Below are 21,521 nucleotides of genomic sequence, written 5' to 3'. Positions count from 1 at the left end.
AAACAAAACGAGAAAGGAGAAACTATAGGGTGCAGTGGTGACTGGAGTTATAATTTAAAATTTAGAACCTGCCTCAAAAAGACAGGGCGGGCCGTGGACTGAACACACTACAAGAGAAATAAATTTATCAGGTAAACATAAATGATGTTTTCTCTTGTTAAGTGTGTTCAGTCCACGGGTCATCCATTACTTGTGGGATACCAATACCAAAGCTAAAGTACACGGATGAAGGGAGGGACAAGGCAGGGACTTTAAACGGAAGGAACCACTGCCTGAAGAACCTTTCTCCCAAAAACAGCCTCCGAAGAAGCAAAAGTGTCAAATTTGTAAAATTTGGAAAAAGTATGAAGTGAAGACCAAGTTGCAGCCTTGCAAATCTGTTCAACAGAGGACTCATTCTTAAAGGCCCAGGTGGAAGCCACAGCTCTAGTGGAATGAGCTGTAATTCTTTCAGGAGGCTGCTGTCCAGCAGTCTCATAGGCTAAGCATATTATGCTACGAAGCCAAAAAGAGAGAGAGGTAGCCGAAGCCTTTTGACCTCTCCTCTGTCCAGAGTAAACGACAAACAGAGAAGAAGTTTGTCGAAAATCTTTACTTGCCTGTAAGTAGAACTTCAGGGCATGGACCACGTCTAGATTATGCAAAAGACGTTCCTTCTTTGAAGAAGGATTAGGACATAACGATGGAACAACAATCTCTTGATTGATATTCCTGTTAGAAAACCCAGGTTTAGTACGCAGGACTACCTTGTCTGAATGAAAGATCAGATAAGGAGAATCACAATGTAAGGCAGATAACTCAGAGACTCTTCGAGCCGAGGAAATAGCCATCAAAATAGAACTTTCCAAGATAAAAGCTTAATATCAATGGAATGAAGGGGTTCAAACGGAACACCCTGAAGAACTTTAAGAACCAAGTTTAAGCTCCACGGAGGAGCAACAGTTTTAAACACAGGCTTAATCCTAGCCAAAGCCTGACAAAAAGCCTGGACGTCTGGATTCTCTGCCAGACGCTTGTGTAAAAGAATAGACAGAGCAGAAATCTGTCCCTTTAGCGTACTAGCGGATAAGCCCTTTTCTAATCCCTCTTGTAGAAAAGACAATATCCTAGGAATCCTAACCTTACTCCATGAGTAACTCTTGGATTCACACCAATATAAATATTTACGCCATATCTTGTGGTAAATTTTTCTGGTAACAGGTTTCCGAGCCTGTATTAATGTATCAATAACCGAATCCGAAAACCCACGCTTTGATAGAATCAAGCGTTCAATTTCCAAGCAGTCAGCCTCAGAGAAATTAGGTTTGGATGGTTGAAAGGACCCTGGATTAGAAGGTCCTGCCTCAGGGGTAGAGACCATGGTGGACAGGACGACATGTCCACTAGGTCTGCATACCAGGTCCTGCGTGGCCACGCAGGCGCTATCAGAATCACCGATGCTCTCTCCTGTTTGATCCTGGCAATCAGTCGAGGTAGCAACGGAAAAGGTGGAAACACATAAGCTATGTTGAAAACCCAAGAGGCTGCTAGTGCATCTACCAGCACCTCACCCGGGTCCCTGGACCTGGATCCGTAACAAGGAAGCTTGGCGTTCTGGCGAGATGCCATGAGATCCAGATCCGGTTTGCCCCAACGACGAATCAGTTGAGCAAATACCTCCGGGTGAAGTTCCCACTCCCCCGGATGAAAGGTCTGTCGACTTAGAAAATCCGCCTCCCAGTTCTCCACGCCTGGGATGTAGATCGCTGACAGGTGGCAAGAGTGAGACTCTGCCCAGCGAATTATCTTCGAGACTTCCAACATCGCTAGGGAACTCCTGGTTCCCCCTTGATGATTGATGTAAGCCACAGTCGTGATGTTGTCCGACTGAAATTTGATGAACCTCAGTGTTGCTAACTGAGGCCAAGTTAGAAGAGCATTGAATATTGCTCTTAATTCTAGAATGTTTATCGGGAGGAGTCTCTCCTCCTGAGTCCACGATCCCTGAGCCTTCAGGGAGTTCCAGACTGCTCCCCAGCCTAGTAGGCTGGCATCTGTTGTTACAATCATCCAATCTGGTCTGCGAAAAGTCATTCCTTTGGACAGATGAACCCGTGACAACCACCAGAGAAGAGAATCTCTGGTCTCCTGGTCCAGATTTAGCAAAGGGGACAGATCTGAGTAATCCCCGTTCCATTGACTTAGCATGCATAGTTGCAGCGGTCTGAGATGTAGGCGCGCAAATGGCACTATGTCCATTGCCGCGACCATTAAGCCGATTACTTCCATGCACTGAGCTACTGATGGGCTTGGAATGGAGTGAAGGACACGGCAAGCATTGAGAATCTTTGATAACCTGGACTCCGTCAGGTAAATCTTCATCTCTACAGAATCTATAAGAGTCCCTAGAAAAGGGACCCTTGTGAGTGGTAACAGAGAACTCTTCTCCACCTTCACTTTCCACCCATGCAACCTCAGAAATGCTAGAACTATCTCTGTATGAGACTTTGCATTTTGAAAACTTGACGCTTGTATCAGAATGTCGTCTAGGTACGGAGCCACCGCTATGCCTCGTGGTCTTAGTACCGCCAGAAGTGAGCCCAGAACCTTTGTAAAAATTCTCGGGGCCGTAGCTAACCCGAAGGGAAGAGCTACAAACTGGTAATGCCTGTCTAGAAAGGCAAACCTTAGGTACCGATAATGATCTTTGTGAATCGGTATGTGAAGGTATGCATCCTTTAAGTCCACTGTGGTCATATATTGACCCTCTGGTAGGATGGTCCGAATGGTTTCCATCTTGAACGACGGAACCCTTAGGAATTTGTTTAAGATCTTTAAGTCTAAGATTGGTCTGAAAGTTCCCTCTTTCTTGGGAACCACAAACAGATTTGAATAAAACCCTTGCCCCTGTTCCGTTCGCGGAACTGGGTGGATCACTCCCATCACTAAGAGGTCTTGTACACATTGTAGAAATGCCTCTTTCTTTACTAGGTTTGTTGATAACCTTGACAGATGAAACCTCCCTTGTGGAGGAGAAGTTTTGAAATCCAGAAGGTATCCCTGAGATATAATCTCCAACGTCCAGGGATCCTGTACATCTCTTGCCCAAGCCTGGGCGAAGAGAGAAATTCTGCCCCCCACTAGATCCGTCTCCGGAAAGGGGGCCCTGTCTTCATGCTGTCTTAGGGGCGGAAGTAGGCTTTCTGGCCTGCTTGCCCTTGTTCCATGACTGGTTGCCTTTCCAACCCTGTCTGTAACGAGCAGTAGTTCCTTCCTGTTTTGGAGCGGAGGAAGTTGATGCTGCTCCTGCCTTGAAATTACGAAAGGCACGAAAATTAGACTGTTTGGCCTTTGATTTGGCCCTGTCCTGAGGAAGGGTGTGGCCCTTACCTCCAGTAATGTCAGCAATAATTTCCTTCAAGCCGGGCCCGAATAAGGTCTGCCCTTTGAAAGGAATGTTTAGTAGTTTAGACTTAGAAGTTACATCTGCTGACCAGGATTTAAGCCATAGCGCTCTGCGCGCCTGTATGGCGAATCCGGAATTCTTAGCCGTAAGTTTGGTTAAATGCACTACGGCATCCGAAACAAACGCATTAGCCAGCTTAAGGGTTCTAATCTTGCTCAAAGATTCATCCAATGGTGCTGTGCGAATCGCCTCTTCCAGAGACTCAAACCAGAATGCCGCTGCAGCAGTGACAGGCGCAATGCATGCAAGAGGCTGTAATATAAAACCTTGTTGAACAAACATTTTCTTAAGGTAACCCTCTAATTTTTTATCCATTGGATCTGAGAAAGCACAGCTATCCTCCACCGGGATAGTGGTACGCTTGGCTAAAGTAGAAACTGCTCCCTCCACCTTAGGGACCGTCTGCCATAAGTCTCGTGTGGTGGCGTCTATAGGGAACATTTTTCTAAATATCGGAGGAGGGGAAAAAGGCACACTGGGTCTATCCCACTCCTTGCTAATAATCTCTGTGAGCCTCTTTAGTATAGGAAAAACGTCAGTACACACCGGTACCGCATAGTATTTATCCAGCCTACATAATTTCTCTGGGATTGCCACCGTGTCACAATCATTCAGAGCCGCTAACACCTCCCCTAGCAACACGCGGAGGTTCTCAAGCTTAAATTTAAAATTCTCTGTCCTTAACCCAGAGCTGTTGCGCTTGCCTCTTAACTCGGGCATATTGTATAATACTTCTTTCATAACATTAGCCATATCATGTAAAGTGATTTGTAAGGGCCTTGATGTACTTGGCGCCTCAATCTTATGCACCTCCCGAGCGGGAGACGAAGGTACTGACACGTGAGGAGAGTTAGACGGCATAACTTCCCCCTCGTTGTCTGGTGATAATTTCTTTTATCGGTACAGATTGACTTTTATTCAAAGTAATATCAATACAATTGGTACACATATTTCTATTGGGCTCCACATCGGCTTTTAAACATAATGAACAAGCAGATTCCTCTGTATCAGACATGTTTAAACAGACTAGCAATGAAGCTAGCAAGCTTGGAAATTACTTCAATAAGTTTACAAGCAATATAAAAAACGCTGCAGCGCGTATTTTAAAAAACACAATTGAATAACAAAGAACTAGTTCAGTTATAGTCAACAATTCTTTAAATGTATTAATTAGCAGAGGATTGCACCCATTAGCAAAAGGATGATTAACCCCTCAGTACCCAAAAAACGGATATCAAATTAAGATTTAACGCTTTTATCACAGTCAAACACACTGTCACAGGTCTGCTGTGACTGATTACCTCCCTCAAAAACGAATTTTGAAGATCCCTGAGCTCTCTGGAGACGTCCTGGATCAAAGAGGAAGAAGCAGGAAGACTGTGCTAGAATTTTAACTGCGCAACAAGGCGCTAAAAAAGGTCCCTCCCACTCCTATTACAACAGTGGGAGACCTGATATAACGGTTTCTATGCAGAAATATACGTTAGCCGAGTGGAAAAAAATCATGCCCAAAAACATTTATCACCAAAGTACCTCACAAAACGATTAACATGCCAGTAAACGTTTTAAAAAACAACATTTCAGATGCTGTGTAAAGTTATTACTAAGCCTGCTACCAGTCGCTTCTACTGCAGTTAAGGCTCACACATTATATCAGTATTAACAGTATTTTTTCAGTCAAATTCTAGTCCCTAGAAAATAACTCTACTGTGCATACATTTATCAGCCTGATACCAGTCACTACTACTGCATTTAAGGCTGTACTTACATCATACGGGTAACAGCAGTGTTTTCTTAGTCAATTCCATTCCCAGAAAATATTGTACTGCACATACCTCATTTGCGGGAGACCCCGCATGCTATTCCCATTTTCTGAAGTTACCCCACTCCTCAGAATGTCGAGAACAGCCAGTGGATCTTAGTTACGCCTGCTAAGATCATAGAAAAACGCAGGCAGTTTCTTCTTCCAAATACTGCCTGAGATAGAAAAACAGCACACTCCGGTGCCATTTAAAATAACAAACTTTTGATTGAAGAATAATTAAGTAAAAACTCCAGCTCCTCTCGCGACCTCCTTCTTTGTTGAGGGTTGCAAGAGAATGACTGGATATGACATGTGAGGGGAGGAGCTATATAGCAGCTCTGCTTGGGTGATCCTCTTGCAACTTCCTGTTGGGAAGGAGAATATATCCCATAAGTAATGGATGACCCGTGGACTGAAAACACTTAACAAGAGAAAGGAGTATCACATCTAAAGACTAGACACGTGCATCCTCTGTAACATTATGTACAAAAGGGTATTACACCTAAAGACTAGACACGTGCATCCTCTGTAACGTTATTTACAAAAGGAGTATTACATCTAAAGACTAGACACGTGCATCCTCTGTAACGTTATTTACAAAAGGAGTATTACATCTAAAGACTAGACACGTGCATCCTCTGTAACGTTATGTACAAAAGGAGTATTACACCTAAAGACTAGACACGTGCATCCTCTGTAACGTTATGTACAAAACGAGTATTACACCTAAAGACTAGACACGTGCATCCTCTGTAACATTATGTACAAAAGGGTATTACACCTAAAGACTAGACACGTGCATCCTCTGTAACATTATGTACAAAAGGAGTATCACACCTAAAGACTAGACACGTGCATCCTCTGTAACATTATGTACAAAAGGGTATTACACCTAAAGACTATACACGTGCATCCTCTGTAACGTTATGTACAAAAGGGTATTACACCTAAAGACTAGACACGTGCATCCTCTGTAACATTATATACAAAAGGGTATTACACCTAAAGACTAGACACGTGCATCCTCTGTAACGTTATGTACAAAAGGAGTATTACACCTAAAGACTAGACACGTGCATCCTCTGTAACATTATGTACAAAAGGAGTATTACACCTAAAGACTAGACACGTGCATCCTCTGTAACATTATGTACAAAAGGAGTATTACACCTAAAGACTAGACACGTGCATCCTCTGTAACGTTATGTACAAAAGGGTATTACATCTAAAGACTAGACACGTGCATCCTCTGTAACGTTATGTACAAAAGGGGTATTACATCTAAAGACTAGACACGTGCATCCTCTGTAACGTTATGTACAAAAGGAGTATCACACCTAAAGACTAGACACGTGCATCATCTGATAACATTATGTACAAAAGGAGTATTACACCTAAAGACTAGACACGTGCATCCTCTGTAACGTTATGTACAAAAGGAGTATTACACCTAAAGACTAGACACGTGCATCCTCTGTAACGTTATGTACAAAAGGGTATTACATCTAAAGACTAGACACGTGCATCCTCTGTAACATATGTACAAAAGGGTATTACATCTAAAGACTAGACACGTGCATCCTCTGTAACGTTATGTACAAAAGGGTATTACACCTAAAGACTAGACACGTGCATCCTCTGTAACGTTATGTACAAAAGGAGTATTACACCTAAAGACTAGACACGTGCATCCTCTGTAACGTTATGTACAAAAGGGTATTACATCTAAAGACTAGACACGTGCATCCTCTGTAACATATGTACAAAAGGGTATTACATCTAAAGACTAGACACGTGCATCCTCTGTAACGTTATGTACAAAAGGGTATTACATCTAAAGACTAGACACGTGCATCCTCTGTAACGTTATGTACAAAAGGAGTATTACATCTAAAGACTAGACACGTGCATCATCTGATAACATTATGTACAAAAGGAGTATTACACCTAAAGACTAGACACGTGCATCCTCTGTAACGTTATGTACAAAAGGGTATTACATCTAAAGACTAGACACGTGCATCCTCTGTAACATATGTACAAAAGGAGTATTACACCTAAAGACTAGACACGTGCATCCTCTGTAACGTTATGTACAAAAGGAGTATTACATCTAAAGACTAGACACGTGCATCATCTGATAACATTATGTACAAAAGGAGTATTACACCTAAAGACTAGACACGTGCATCCTCTGTAACGTTATGTACAAAAGGGTATTACATCTAAAGACTAGACACGTGCATCCTCTGTAACATATGTACAAAAGGGTATTACACCTAAAGACTAGACACGTGCATCCTCTGTAACGTTATGTACAAAAGGGTATTACATCTAAAGACTAGACACGTGCATCCTCTGTAACGTTATGTACAAAAGGAGTATTACATCTAAAGACTAGACACGTGCATCATCTGATAACATTATGTACAAAAGGAGTATTACACCTAAAGACTAGACACGTGCATCCTCTGTAACATATGTACAAAAGGAGTATTACACCTAAAGACTAGACACGTGCATCCTCTGTAACATTATGTACAAAAGGAGTATTACACCTAAAGACTAGACACGTGCATCCTCTGTAACATTATGTACAAAAGGGTATTACATCTAAAGACTAGACACGTGCATCCTCTGTAACGTTATGTACAAATTGGTATCGCACCTAAAGACTAGACACGTGCATCCTCTGTAACGTTATGTACAAATGGGTATCGCACCTAAAGACTAGACACGTGCATCCTCTGTAACATTATGTACAAAAGGGTATTACACCTAAAGACTAGACACGTGCATCCTCTGTAACGTTATGTACAAAAGGGTATTACACCTAAAGACTAGACACGTGCATCCTCTGTAACATTATATACAAAAGGGTATTACACCTAAAGACTAGACACGTGCATCCTCTGTAACGTTATGTACAAAAGGAGTATTACATCTAAAGACTAGACACGTGCATCCTCTGTAACATATGTACAAAAGGGTATTACATCTAAAGACTAGACACGTGCATCCTCTGTAACGTTATGTACAAAAGGGTATTACATCTAAAGACTAGACACGTGCATCCTCTGTAACGTTATGTACAAAAGGAGTATTACATCTAAAGACTAGACACGTGCATCATCTGATAACATTATGTACAAAAGGAGTATTACACCTAAAGACTAGACACGTGCATCCTCTGTAACGTTATGTACAAAAGGGTATTACATCTAAAGACTAGACACGTGCATCCTCTGTAACATATGTACAAAAGGAGTATTACACCTAAAGACTAGACACGTGCATCCTCTGTAACGTTATGTACAAAAGGGTATTACACCTAAAGACTAGACACGTGCATCCTCTGTAACGTTATGTACAAAAGGAGTATTACATCTAAAGACTAGACACGTGCATCATCTGATAACATTATGTACAAAAGGAGTATTACACCTAAAGACTAGACACGTGCATCCTCTGTAACGTTATGTACAAAAGGGTATTACATCTAAAGACTAGACACGTGCATCCTCTGTAACATATGTACAAAAGGGTATTACACCTAAAGACTAGACACGTGCATCCTCTGTAACGTTATGTACAAAAGGGTATTACATCTAAAGACTAGACACGTGCATCCTCTGTAACGTTATGTACAAAAGGAGTATTACATCTAAAGACTAGACACGTGCATCATCTGATAACATTATGTACAAAAGGAGTATTACACCTAAAGACTAGACACGTGCATCCTCTGTAACATATGTACAAAAGGAGTATTACACCTAAAGACTAGACACGTGCATCCTCTGTAACATTATGTACAAAAGGAGTATTACACCTAAAGACTAGACACGTGCATCCTCTGTAACATTATGTACAAAAGGGTATTACATCTAAAGACTAGACACGTGCATCCTCTGTAACGTTATGTACAAATTGGTATCGCACCTAAAGACTAGACACGTGCATCCTCTGTAACGTTATGTACAAATGGGTATCGCACCTAAAGACTAGACACGTGCATCCTCTGTAACATTATGTACAAAAGGGTATTACACCTAAAGACTAGACACGTGCATCCTCTGTAACGTTATGTACAAAAGGAGTATTACACCTAAAGACTAGACACGTGCATCCTCTGTAACATTATGTACAAAAGGAGTATTACACCTAAAGACTAGACACGTGCATCCTCTGTAACGTTATGTACAAAAGGGTATTACACCTAAAGACTAGACACGTGCATCCTCTGTAACATTATGTACAAAAGGAGTATCACACCTAAAGACTAGACACGTGCATCCTCTGTAACGTTATGTACAAAAGGGTATTACATCTAAAGACTAGACACGTGCATCCTCTGTAACGTTATGTACAAAAGGGGTATTACATCTAAAGACTAGACACGTGCATCCTCTGTAACGTTATGTACAAAAGGAGTATCACACCTAAAGACTAGACACGTGCATCATCTGATAACATTATGTACAAAAGGAGTATTACACCTAAAGACTAGACACGTGCATCCTCTGTAACGTTATGTACAAAAGGAGTATTACACCTAAAGACTAGACACGTGCATCCTCTGTAACGTTATGTACAAAAGGGTATTACATCTAAAGACTAGACACGTGCATCCTCTGTAACATATGTACAAAACAGAATTTATGTTTACCTGATAAATTTCTTTCTCCAACGGTGTGTCCGGTCCACGGCGTCATCCTTACTTGTGGGATATTCTCTTCCCCAACAGGAAATGGCAAAGAGCCCAGCAAAGCTGGTCACATGATCCCTCCTAGGCTCCGCCTACCCCAGTCATTCGACCGACGTTAAGGAGGAATATTAGCATAGGAGAAACCATATGGTACCGTGGTGACTGTAGTTAAAGAAAATAAATTATCAGACCTGATTAAAAAAACCAGGGCGGGCCGTGGACCGGACACACCGTTGGAGAAAGAAATTTATCAGGTAAACATAAATTCTGTTTTCTCCAACATAGGTGTGTCCGGTCCACGGCGTCATCCTTACTTGTGGGAACCAATACCAAAGCTTTAGGACACGGATGAAGGGAGGGAGCAAATCAGGTCACCTAAATGGAAGGCACCACGGCTTGCAAAACCTTTCTCCCAAAAATAGCCTCAGAAGAAGCAAAAGTATCAAACTTGTAAAATTTGGTAAAAGTGTGCAGTGAAGACCAAGTCGCTGCCCTACATATCTGATCAACAGAAGCCTCGTTCTTGAAGGCCCATGTGGAAGCCACAGCCCTAGTGGAATGAGCTGTGATTCTTTCGGGAGGCTGCCGTCCGGCAGTCTCGTAAGCCAATCTGATGATGCTTTTAATCCAAAAAGAGAGAGAGGTAGAAGTTGCTATTTGACCTCTCCTTTTACCTGAATAAACAACAAACAAGGAAGATGTTTGTCTAAAATCCTTTGTAGCATCTAAATAGAATTTTAGAGCGCGAACAACATCCAAATTGTGCAACAAACGTTCCTTCTTTGAAACTGGTTTCGGACACAGAGAAGGCACGATAATCTCCTGGTTAATGTTTTTGTTAGAAACAACTTTCGGAAGAAAACCAGGTTTAGTACGTAAAACCACCTTATCTGCATGGAACACCAGATAAGGAGGGGAACACTGCAGAGCAGATAATTCTGAAACTCTTCTAGCAGAAGAAATTGCAACTAAAAACAAAACTTTCCAAGATAACAACTTAATATCAACGGAATGTAAGGGTTCAAACGGAACCCCCTGAAGAACTGAAAGAACTAAATTGAGACTCCAAGGGGGAGTCAAAGGTTTGTAAACAGGCTTAATTCTAACCAAAGCCTGAACAAAGGCTTGAACATCTGGCACAGCTGCCAGCTTTTTGTGAAGTAACACCGACAAGGCAGAAATCTGTCCCTTCAGGGAACTTGCCGATAATCCTTTTTCCAATCCTTCTTGAAGGAAGGATAGAATCCTAGGAATCTTAACCTTGTCCCAAGGGAATCCTTTAGATTCACACCAACAGATATATTTCTTCCAAATTTTGTGGTAAATCTTTCTAGTTACAGGCTTTCTGGCCTGAACAAGAGTATCGATAACAGAATCTGAGAAACCTCGCTTCGATAAAATCAAGCGTTCAATCTCCAGGCAGTCAGCTGGAGTGAAACCAGATTCGGATGTTCGGACGGACCCTGAACAAGAAGGTCTCGTCTCAAAGGTAGCTTCCAAGGTGGAGCCGATGACATATTCACCAGATCTGCATACCAAGTCCTGCGTGGCCACGCAGGAGCTATCAAGATCACCGACGCCCTCTCCTGATTGATCCTGGCTACCAGCCTGGGAATGAGAGGAAACGGCGGAAACACATAAGCTAGTTTGAAGGTCCAAGGTGCTACTAGTGCATCCACTAGAGCCGCCTTGGGATCCCTGGATCTGGACCCGTAACAGGGAACTTTGAAGTTCTGACGAGAGGCCATTAGATCCATGTCTGGAATGCCCCACAGCTGAGTGACTAGGGCAAAGATTTCCGGATGGAGTTCCCACTCCCCCGGATGCAATGTCTGACGACTCAGAAAATCCGCTTCCCAATTTTCCACTCCCGGGATGTGGATAGCAGACAGGTGGCAGGAGTGAGACTCCGCCCATAGAACAATCTTGGTCACTTCCTCCATCGCTAGGGAACTCCTTGTTCCCCCCTGATGGTTGATGTACGCAACAGTCGTCATGTTGTCTGATTGAAACCGTATGAACTTGGTCCTCGCTAGCTGAGGCCAAGCCTTGAGAGCATTGAATATCGCTCTCAGTTCCAGAATATTTATCGGTAGAAGAGATTCTTCCCGAGACCAAAGACCCTGAGCTTTCAGGGATCCCCAGACCGCGCCCCAGCCCGTCAGACTGGCGTCGGTCGTGACAATGACCCACTCTGGTCTGCGGAATGTCATCCCTTGTGACAGGTTGTCCAGGGACAGCCACCAACGGAGTGAGTCTCTGGTCCTCTGATTTACTTGTATCTTTGGAGACAAGTCTGTATAGTCCCCATTCCACTGACTGAGCATGCACAGTTGTAATGGTCTTAGATGAATGCGCGCAAAAGGAACTATGTCCATTGCCGCTACCATCAATCCGATCACTTCCATGCACTGAGCTACGGAAGGAAGAGGAACGGAATGAAGTATCCGACAAGAGTCCAGAAGCTTTGTTATTCTGGCCTCTGTTAGAAAAATCCTCATTTCTGAGGAATCTATAATTGTTCCCAAGAAGGGAACCCTTGTTGACGGGGATAGAGAACTCTTTTCCACGTTCACTTTCCAGCCGTGAGATCTGAGAAAGGCCAGGACGATGTCCGTGTGAGCCTTTGCTCGAGGGAAGGACGACGCTTGAATCAGAATGTCGTCCAGGTAGGGTACTACTGCAATGCCCCTTGGTCTTAGCACCGCTAGAAGGGACCCTAGTACCTTTGTGAAAATCCTTGGAGCAGTGGCTAATCCGAAAGGAAGCGCCACGAACTGGTAATGTTTGTCCAGGAATGCAAACCTTAGGAACCGATGATGTTCCTTGTGGATAGGAATATGTAGATACGCGTCCTTTAAATCCACCGTGGTCATGAATTGACCTTCCTGGATGGAAGGAAGGATAGTTCGAATGGTTTCCATCTTGAACGATGGGACCTTGAGAAATTTGTTTAAGATCTTGAGATCTAGGATTGGTCTGAACGTTCCCTCTTTTTTGGGAACTATGAACAGATTGGAGTAGAACCCCATCCCTTGTTCTCTTAATGGAACAGGATGAATCACTCCCATTTTTAACAGGTCTTCTACACAATGTAAGAACGCCTGTCTTTTTATGTGGTCTGAAGACAACTGAGACCTGTGGAACCTCCCCCTTGGGGGAAGTCCTTTGAATTCCAGAAGATAACCCTGGGAGACTATTTCTAGCGCCCAAGGATCCAGAACATCTCTTGCCCAAGCCTGAGCGAAGAGGGAGAGTCTGCCCCCCACCAGATCCGGTCCCGGATCGGGGGCCAATATTTCATGCTGTCTTGGTAGCAGTGGCAGGTTTCTTGGCCTGCTTTCCCTTGTTCCAGCCTTGCATTGGTCTCCAAGCTGGCTTGGCCTGAGAAGTATTACCCTCTTGCTTAGAGGACGTAGCACCTTGGGCTGGTCCGTTTTTACGAAAGGGACGAAAACTAGGTCTATTTTTTGCCTTGAAAGGCCGATCCTGAGGAAGGGCGTGGCCCTTACCCCCAGTGATATCAGAGATAATCTCTTTCAAGTCAGGACCAAACAGCGTTTTCCCCTTGAAAGGAATGTTTAGTAGCTTGTTCTTGGAAGACGCATCAGCCGACCAAGATTTCAACCAAAGCGCTCTGCGCGCCACAATAGCAAACCCAGAATTCTTAGCCGCTAACTTAGCCAATTGCAAAGAGGCGTCTAGAGTGAAAGAATTAGCCAATTTGAGAGCATTGATTCTGTCCATAATCTCCTCATAAGGAGGAGAGTCACTATCGAGCACCTTAATCAGTTCATCAAACCAGAAATATGCGGCTGTAGTGACGGGGACAATGCATGAAATGGGTTGTAGAAGGTAACCCTGCTGAACAAACATCTTTTTAAGCAAACCTTCTAATTTTTTATCCATAGGATCTTTGAAAGCACAATTATCCTCTATGGGAATAGTGGTGCGTTTGTTTAAAGTAGAAACCGCTCCCTCGACCTTGGGGACTGACTGCCATAAGTCCTTTCTGGGGTCGACCATAGGAAACAATTTTTTAAATATGGGGGGAGGGACGAAAGGAATACCGGGCCTTTCCCATTCTTTATTAACAATGTCCGCCACCCGCTTGGGTATAGGAAAAGCTTCTGGGAGCCCCGGCACCTCTAGGAACTTGTCCATTTTACATAGTTTCTCTGGGATGACCAAATTTTCACAATCATCCAGAGTGGATAATACCTCCTTAAGCAAAATGCGGAGATGCTCCAATTTAAATTTAAATGTAATCACATCAGATTCAGCCTGCTGAGAAATGTTCCCTAAATCAGTAATTTCTCCCTCAGACAAAACCTCCCTGGCCCCCTCAGATTGGGTTAGGGGCCCTTCAGAGATATTAATATCAGCGTCGTCATGCTCTTCAGTAACTAAAACAGAGCATCCACGCTTACGCTGACAAGGGTTCATTTTGGCTAAAATGTTTTTGACAGAATTATCCATTACAGCCGTTAATTGTTGCATAGTAAGGAGTATTGGCGCGCTAGATGTACTAGGGGCCTCCTGAGTGGGCAAGACTCGTGTAGACGAAGGAGGGAATGATGCAGTACCATGCTTACTCCCCTCACTTGAGGAATCATCTTGGGCATCATTGTCATTATCACATAAATCACATTTATTTAAATGAATAGGAATTCTGGCTTCCCCACATTCAGAACACAGTCTATCTGGTAGTTCAGACATGTTAAACAGGCATAAACTTGATAAGAAAGTACAAAAAACGTTTTAAAATAAAACCGTTACTGTCACTTTAAATTTTAAACTGAACACACTTTATTACTGTAATTGCGAAAAAACATGAAGGAATTGTTCAAAATTCACCAAACTTTAACCACAGTGTCTTAAAGCCTTGAAAATATTGCACACCAATTTTGGAAGCTTTAACCCTTAAAATAACGGAACCGGAGCCGTTTTAAGCTTTAACCCCTTTACAGTCCCTGGTATCTGCTTTGCTGAGACCCAACCAAACCCAAAGGGGAATACGATACCAAATGACGCCTTCAGAAGTCTTTTATAAGTATCAGAGCTCCTCTCACATGCGACTGCATGCCATGCCTCTCAAAAACAAGTGCGCAACACCGGCGCGAAAATGAGACTCTGCCTATGCTTTGGGAAAACCCCTAAAGAATAAGGTGTCTAAAACAGTGCCTGCCGATATTATTATATCAAAATACCCAGAATAAATGATTCCTCAAGGCTAAATAAGTGTTAATATCAATCGATTTAGCCCAAAAAAAGTCTACAGTCTAAATAAGCCCTTGTGAAGCCCTTATTTACAATCGTAATAAACATGGCTTACCGGATCCCATAGGGAAAATGACAGCTTCCAGCATTACATCGTCTTGTTAGAATGTGTCATACCTCAAGCAGTAAGAGACTGCACACTGTTCCCCCAACTGAAGTTAATTGCTCTCAACAGTCCTGTGTGGAACAGCCATGGATTTTAGTTACGGTTGCTAAAATCATTTTCCTCATACAAACAGAATTCTTCATCTCTTTTCTGTTTCTGAGTAAATAGTACGTACCAGCACTATTTGAAAATAACAAACTCTTGATTGAATAATGAAAAACTACAGTTAAACACTAAAAAACTCTAAGCCATCTCCGTGGAGATGTTGCCTGTACAACGGCAAAGAGAATGACTGGGGTAGGCGGAGCCTAGGAGGGATCATGTGACCAGCTTTGCTGGGCTCTTTGCCATTTCCTGTTGGGGAAGAGAATATCCCACAAGTAAGGATGACGCCGTGGACCGGACACACCTATGTTGGAGAAAAGGGTATTACATCTAAAGACTAGACACGTGCATCCTCTAACGTTATGTACAAAAGGAGTATTACATCTAAAGACTAGACACGTGCATCCTCTGTAACATTATGTACAAAAGGGTATTACATCTAAAGACTAGACACGTGCATCCTCTGTAACGTTATGTACAAAAGGAGTATTACACCTAAAGACTAGACACGTGCATCCTCTGTAACGTTATGTACAAAAGGAGTATTACACCTAAAGACTAGACACGTGCATCCTCTGTAACGTTATGTACAAAAGGGTATTACATCTAAAGACTAGACACGTGCATCCTCTGTAACATATGTACAAAAGGGTATTACATCTAAAGACTAGACACGTGCATCCTCTAACGTTATGTACAAAAGGAGTATTACATCTAAAGACTAGACACGTGCATCCTCTAACGTTATGTACAAAAGGAGTATTACACCTAAAGACTAGACACGTGCATCCTCTGTAACGTTATGTACAAAAGGGTATTACATCTAAAGACTAGACACGTGCATCCTCTGTAACATATGTACAAAAGGGTATTACATCTAAAGACTAGACACGTGCATCCTCTGTAACGTTATGTACAAAAGGGTATTACATCTAAAGACTAGACACGTGCATCCTCTGTAACGTTATGTACAAAAGGAGTATTACATCTAAAGACTAGACACGTGCATCATCTGATAACATTATGTACAAAAGGAGTATTACACCTAAAGACTAGACACGTGCATCCTCTGTAACGTTATGTACAAAAGGGTATTACATCTAAAGACTAGACACGTGCATCCTCTGTAACGTTATGTACAAAAGGAGTATTACATCTAAAGACTAGACACGTGCATCATCTGATAACATTATGTACAAAAGGAGTATTACACCTAAAGACTAGACACGTGCATCCTCTGTAACGTTATGTACAAAAGGGTATTACATCTAAAGACTAGACACGTGCATCCTCTGTAAAGTTATGTACAAAAGGAGTATTACACCTAAAGACTAGACACGTGCATCCTCTGTAACGTTATTTACAAAAGGGTATTACATCTAAAGACTAGACACGTGCATCCTCTGTAACATTATATACAAAAGGGTATTACATCTAAAGACTAGACACGTGCATCCTCTGTAACGTTATGTACAAAAGGAGTATTACACCTAAAGACTAGACACGTGCATCCTCTGTAACGTTATTTACAAAAGGGTATTACATCTAAAGACTAGACACGTGCATCCTCTGTAACGTTATGTACAAAAGGGTATTACATCTAAAGACTAGACACGTGCATCCTCTGTAACGTTATGTACAAAAGGAGTATCACACCTAAAGACTAGACACGTGCATCCTCTGTAACATTATGTACAAAAGGAGTATTACACCTAAAGACTAGACACGTGCATCCTCTGTAACATTATGTACAAAAGGAGTATTACACCTAAAGACTAGACACGTGCATCCTCTGTAACATTATGTACAAAAGGGTATTACATCTAAAGACTAGACACGTGCATCCTCTGTAACGTTATGTACAAATTGGTATCGCACCTAAAGACTAGACACGTGCATCCTCTGTAACGTTATGTACAAATGGGTATCGCACCTAAAGACTAGACACGTGCATCCTCTGTAACATTATGTACAAAAGGGTATTACATCTAAAGACTAGACACGTGCATCCTCTGTAACGTTATGTACAAAAGGAGTATTACACCTAAAGACTAGACACGTGCATCATCTGATAACATATGTACAAAAGGAGTATTACACCTAAAGACTAGACACGTGCATCATCTGATAACATATGTACAAAAGGAGTATTACACCTAAAGACTAGACACGTGCATCATCTGTAACATATGTACAAAAGGAGTATTACACCTAAAGACTAGACACGTGCATCATCTGATAACATATGTACAAAAGGAGTATTACACCTAAAGACTAGACACGTGCATCATCTGATAACATAGTAAACTCAGGGAATATTAAGCATACAATACATACTCATACAAAAGTCACTTCTAAACCGCAGTGAAGCACAGTACCTGTCAAACGCTTCTGTTCTTCCATCCTGGTTTGTTTCATCTGCGACAGCTAAAATCCGGTACCTGGTAAAAAAATATACACCACACATTAAATATGTAAGTAAAATGTCTTGCACTGGTTGTGTTGGGTTTAAAACACCATAAGGATCGTAGGCAGCTAACAACCCCCACTGTAAGTTCGCACAAGGACTGACATGGTAAGGTTAAATAAAGTTCTGAAAGGTTCCACATCCCTTAGACCTTTTCTTGAGGTCACAATAATAAAAACACGTCTGACTATGACGGTCTATACCCACTCCATTCCAGAAAGTCTCTGCAGATATAGGAAGCAGTCTGACAGATCTTACACACAGTCTCTGTTAACACTAGTTAGTTCTAATGTAAGTTGTTTTTGCTGAACAGAAGTGCACCCATGACACAGATTATTTTACCATATCCTACAGCAATGAGACCGGCTTAGCTTTCTGTTAATATGAGAATGTTGTGTGCGGGACAAACTAACGTGAAATAAATACAGCAGACTGATGAGAGACTGACCTTTGGTACAGCTCATGCACTGTATCTGGAACCTCATATGGTGTATGGCCGAGAGCTGTACTGAACTTCTGTTTCAGCCGTTCCACAAAGTCTTTAAATTCTTCCGCACAGACCTTAAAGAGATATTGTTTATCAAGTGTTAGCGAACTGTATGATTTCACACAAACAGGTATCGTTATACACAAACAGGTATCATTATACACAAACAGGTATCATTACACACAAACAGGTATCATTACACACAAACAGGTATCATTATACACAAACAGGTATCATTATACACAAACAGGTATCATTACACACAAACAGGTATCGTTATACACAAACAGGTATCATTACACACAAACAGGTATCATTATACACAAACAGGTATCATTACACACAAACAGGTATCATTATACACAAACAGGTATCGTTATACACAAACAGGTATCATTATACACAAACAGGTATCATTACACACAAACAGGTATCATTACACACAAACAGGTATCATTATACACAAACAGGTATCATTATACACAAACAGGTATCATTATACACAAACATGTATCATTATACACAAACAGGTATCATTACACACAAACAGGTATCATTATACACAAACATGTATCATTACACACAAACAGGTATCATTATACACAAACAGGTATCATTATACACAAACAGGTATCATTACACACAAACAGGTATCATTATACACAAACAGGTATCATTATACACAAACAGGTATCATTACACACAAACAGGTATCATTATACACAAACAGGTATCATTATACACAAACAGGTATCATTATACACAAACAGGTATCATTATACACAAACAGGTATCATTATACACAAACATGTATCGTTATACACAAACATGTATCGTTATACACAAACATGTATCATTATACACAAACATGTATCATTACACACAAACAGGTATCATTATACACAAACATGTATCATTATACACAAACATGTATCGTTATACACAAACATGTATCGTTATACACAAACATGTATCATTATACACAAACAGGTATCATTATACACACACAGGTATCATTATACACAAACAGGTATCATTATACACAAAAACAGGTATCATTACACACAAAAACAGGTATCATTACACACAAACAGGTATCATTATACACAAACATGTATCATTATACACAAACAGGTATCATTATACACAAACAGGTATCATTATACACAAACATGTATCATTATACACAAACATGTATCGTTATACACAAACATGTATCGTTATACACAAACATGTATCGTTATACACAAACATGTATCATTACACACAAACAGGTATCATTATACACAAACAGGTATCATTATACACAAACATGTATCATTACACACAAACAGGTATCATTATACACAAACATGTATCATTACACACAAACAGGTATCATTATACACAAACAGGTATCATTATACACAAACAGGTATCATTATACACAAACAGGTATCATTACACACAAACACGTATCATTATACACAAACAGGTATCATTATACACAAACAGGTATCATTACACACAAACAGGTATCATTACACACAAACAGGTATCATTACACACAAACAGGTATCATTACACAAAAACAGGTATCATTACACATAAACAGGTATCATTACACATAAACAGGTATCATTACACATAAACAGGTATCATTACACATAAACAGGTATCATTATACACAAACAGGTATCATTATACACAAACATGTATCATTATACACAAACAGGTATCATTATACACAAACATGTATCATTATACACAAACAGGTATCATTATACACAAACATGTATCGTTATACACAAACATGTATCATTATACACAAACATGTATCATTATACACAAACAGGTATCATTACACACAAACAGGTATCATTATACACAAACATGTATCATTACACACAAACAGGTATCATTACACACAAACAGGTATCATTACACACAAACAGGTATCATTATACACAAACAGGTATCATTATACACAAACATGTATCATTATACACAAACATGTATCATTATACACAAACATGTATCATTATACACAAATAGGTATCATTATACACAAACAGGTATCATTATACACAAACAGGTATCATTATACACAAACAGGTATCATTATACACAAACATGTATCATTACACACAAACATGTATCATTATACACAAACAGGTATCATTACACACAAACATGTATCATTATACACAAACATGTATCATTATACACAAACATGTATCATTATACACAAACAGGTATCATTATACACAAACAGGAATCATTATACACAAACATGTATCATTATACACAAACAAACATGTATCATTATACACAAACAGGTATCATTATACACAAACAAACATGTATCATTATACACAAACAGGTATCATTATACACAAACAAACATGTATCATTATACACAAATAGGTATCATTATACACAAACAGGTATCATTACACACAAACATGTATCATTATACACAAACAGGTATCATTATACACAAACATGTATCATTACACACAAACAGGTATCATTATACACAAACATGTATCATTATACACAAACAGGTATCATTACACACAAACAGGTATCATTATACACAAACATGTATCATTATACACAAACATGTATCATTATACACAAACAAACATGTATCATTATACACAAACAGGTATCATTATACACAAACAAACATGTATCATTATACACAAACAGGTATCATTATACACAAACAAACATGTATCATTATACACAAACAGGTATCATTATACACAAACAGGTATCATTATACACAAACAAACATGTATCATTATACACAAACAGGTATCATTATACACAAACATGTATCATTATACACAAACAGGTATCATTATACACAAACAGGTATCATTATACACAAACAGGTATCATTATACACAAACAGGTATCATTATACACAAACATGTATCGTTATACACAAACATGTATCATTATACACAAACAGGTATCATTATACACAAACAGGTATCATTACACACAAACAGGTATCATTATACACAAACATGTATCATTACACACAAACAGGTATCATTATACACAAACAGGTATCATTACACACAAACAGGTATCATTATACACAAACAGGTATCATTACACACAAA

General features: G+C 40.5%; 1 protein-coding gene across 4 annotated transcripts in view; it reads right to left on the bottom strand.

The window, feature by feature from the left end:
• Positions 1 to 21,521, bottom strand: part of GTF3C1 (general transcription factor IIIC subunit 1) — a 274,627-nt gene that overhangs the window by 62,698 nt on the left and 190,408 nt on the right. For all 4 annotated transcript variants that reach the window (XM_053694472.1, XM_053694474.1, XM_053694475.1 and 1 more), the window contains exons 28-29: positions 18,364 to 18,476; positions 17,827 to 17,889 (exon numbers count right to left, since the gene is read on the bottom strand). In XM_053694472.1, the coding sequence (XP_053550447.1) occupies positions 17,827 to 17,889; positions 18,364 to 18,476 (176 nt within the window). The remainder of the gene's footprint in view (positions 1 to 17,826; positions 17,890 to 18,363; positions 18,477 to 21,521) is intronic.

This window comes from Bombina bombina, chromosome 11 (assembly GCF_027579735.1).
Source record: "Bombina bombina isolate aBomBom1 chromosome 11, aBomBom1.pri, whole genome shotgun sequence".
Classification (NCBI taxonomy): domain Eukaryota; kingdom Metazoa; phylum Chordata; class Amphibia; order Anura; family Bombinatoridae; genus Bombina; species Bombina bombina.
The sequence above is the reverse complement of the archived record's forward strand: the minus strand, read 5'-3'. Positions and strand labels throughout refer to the sequence as shown.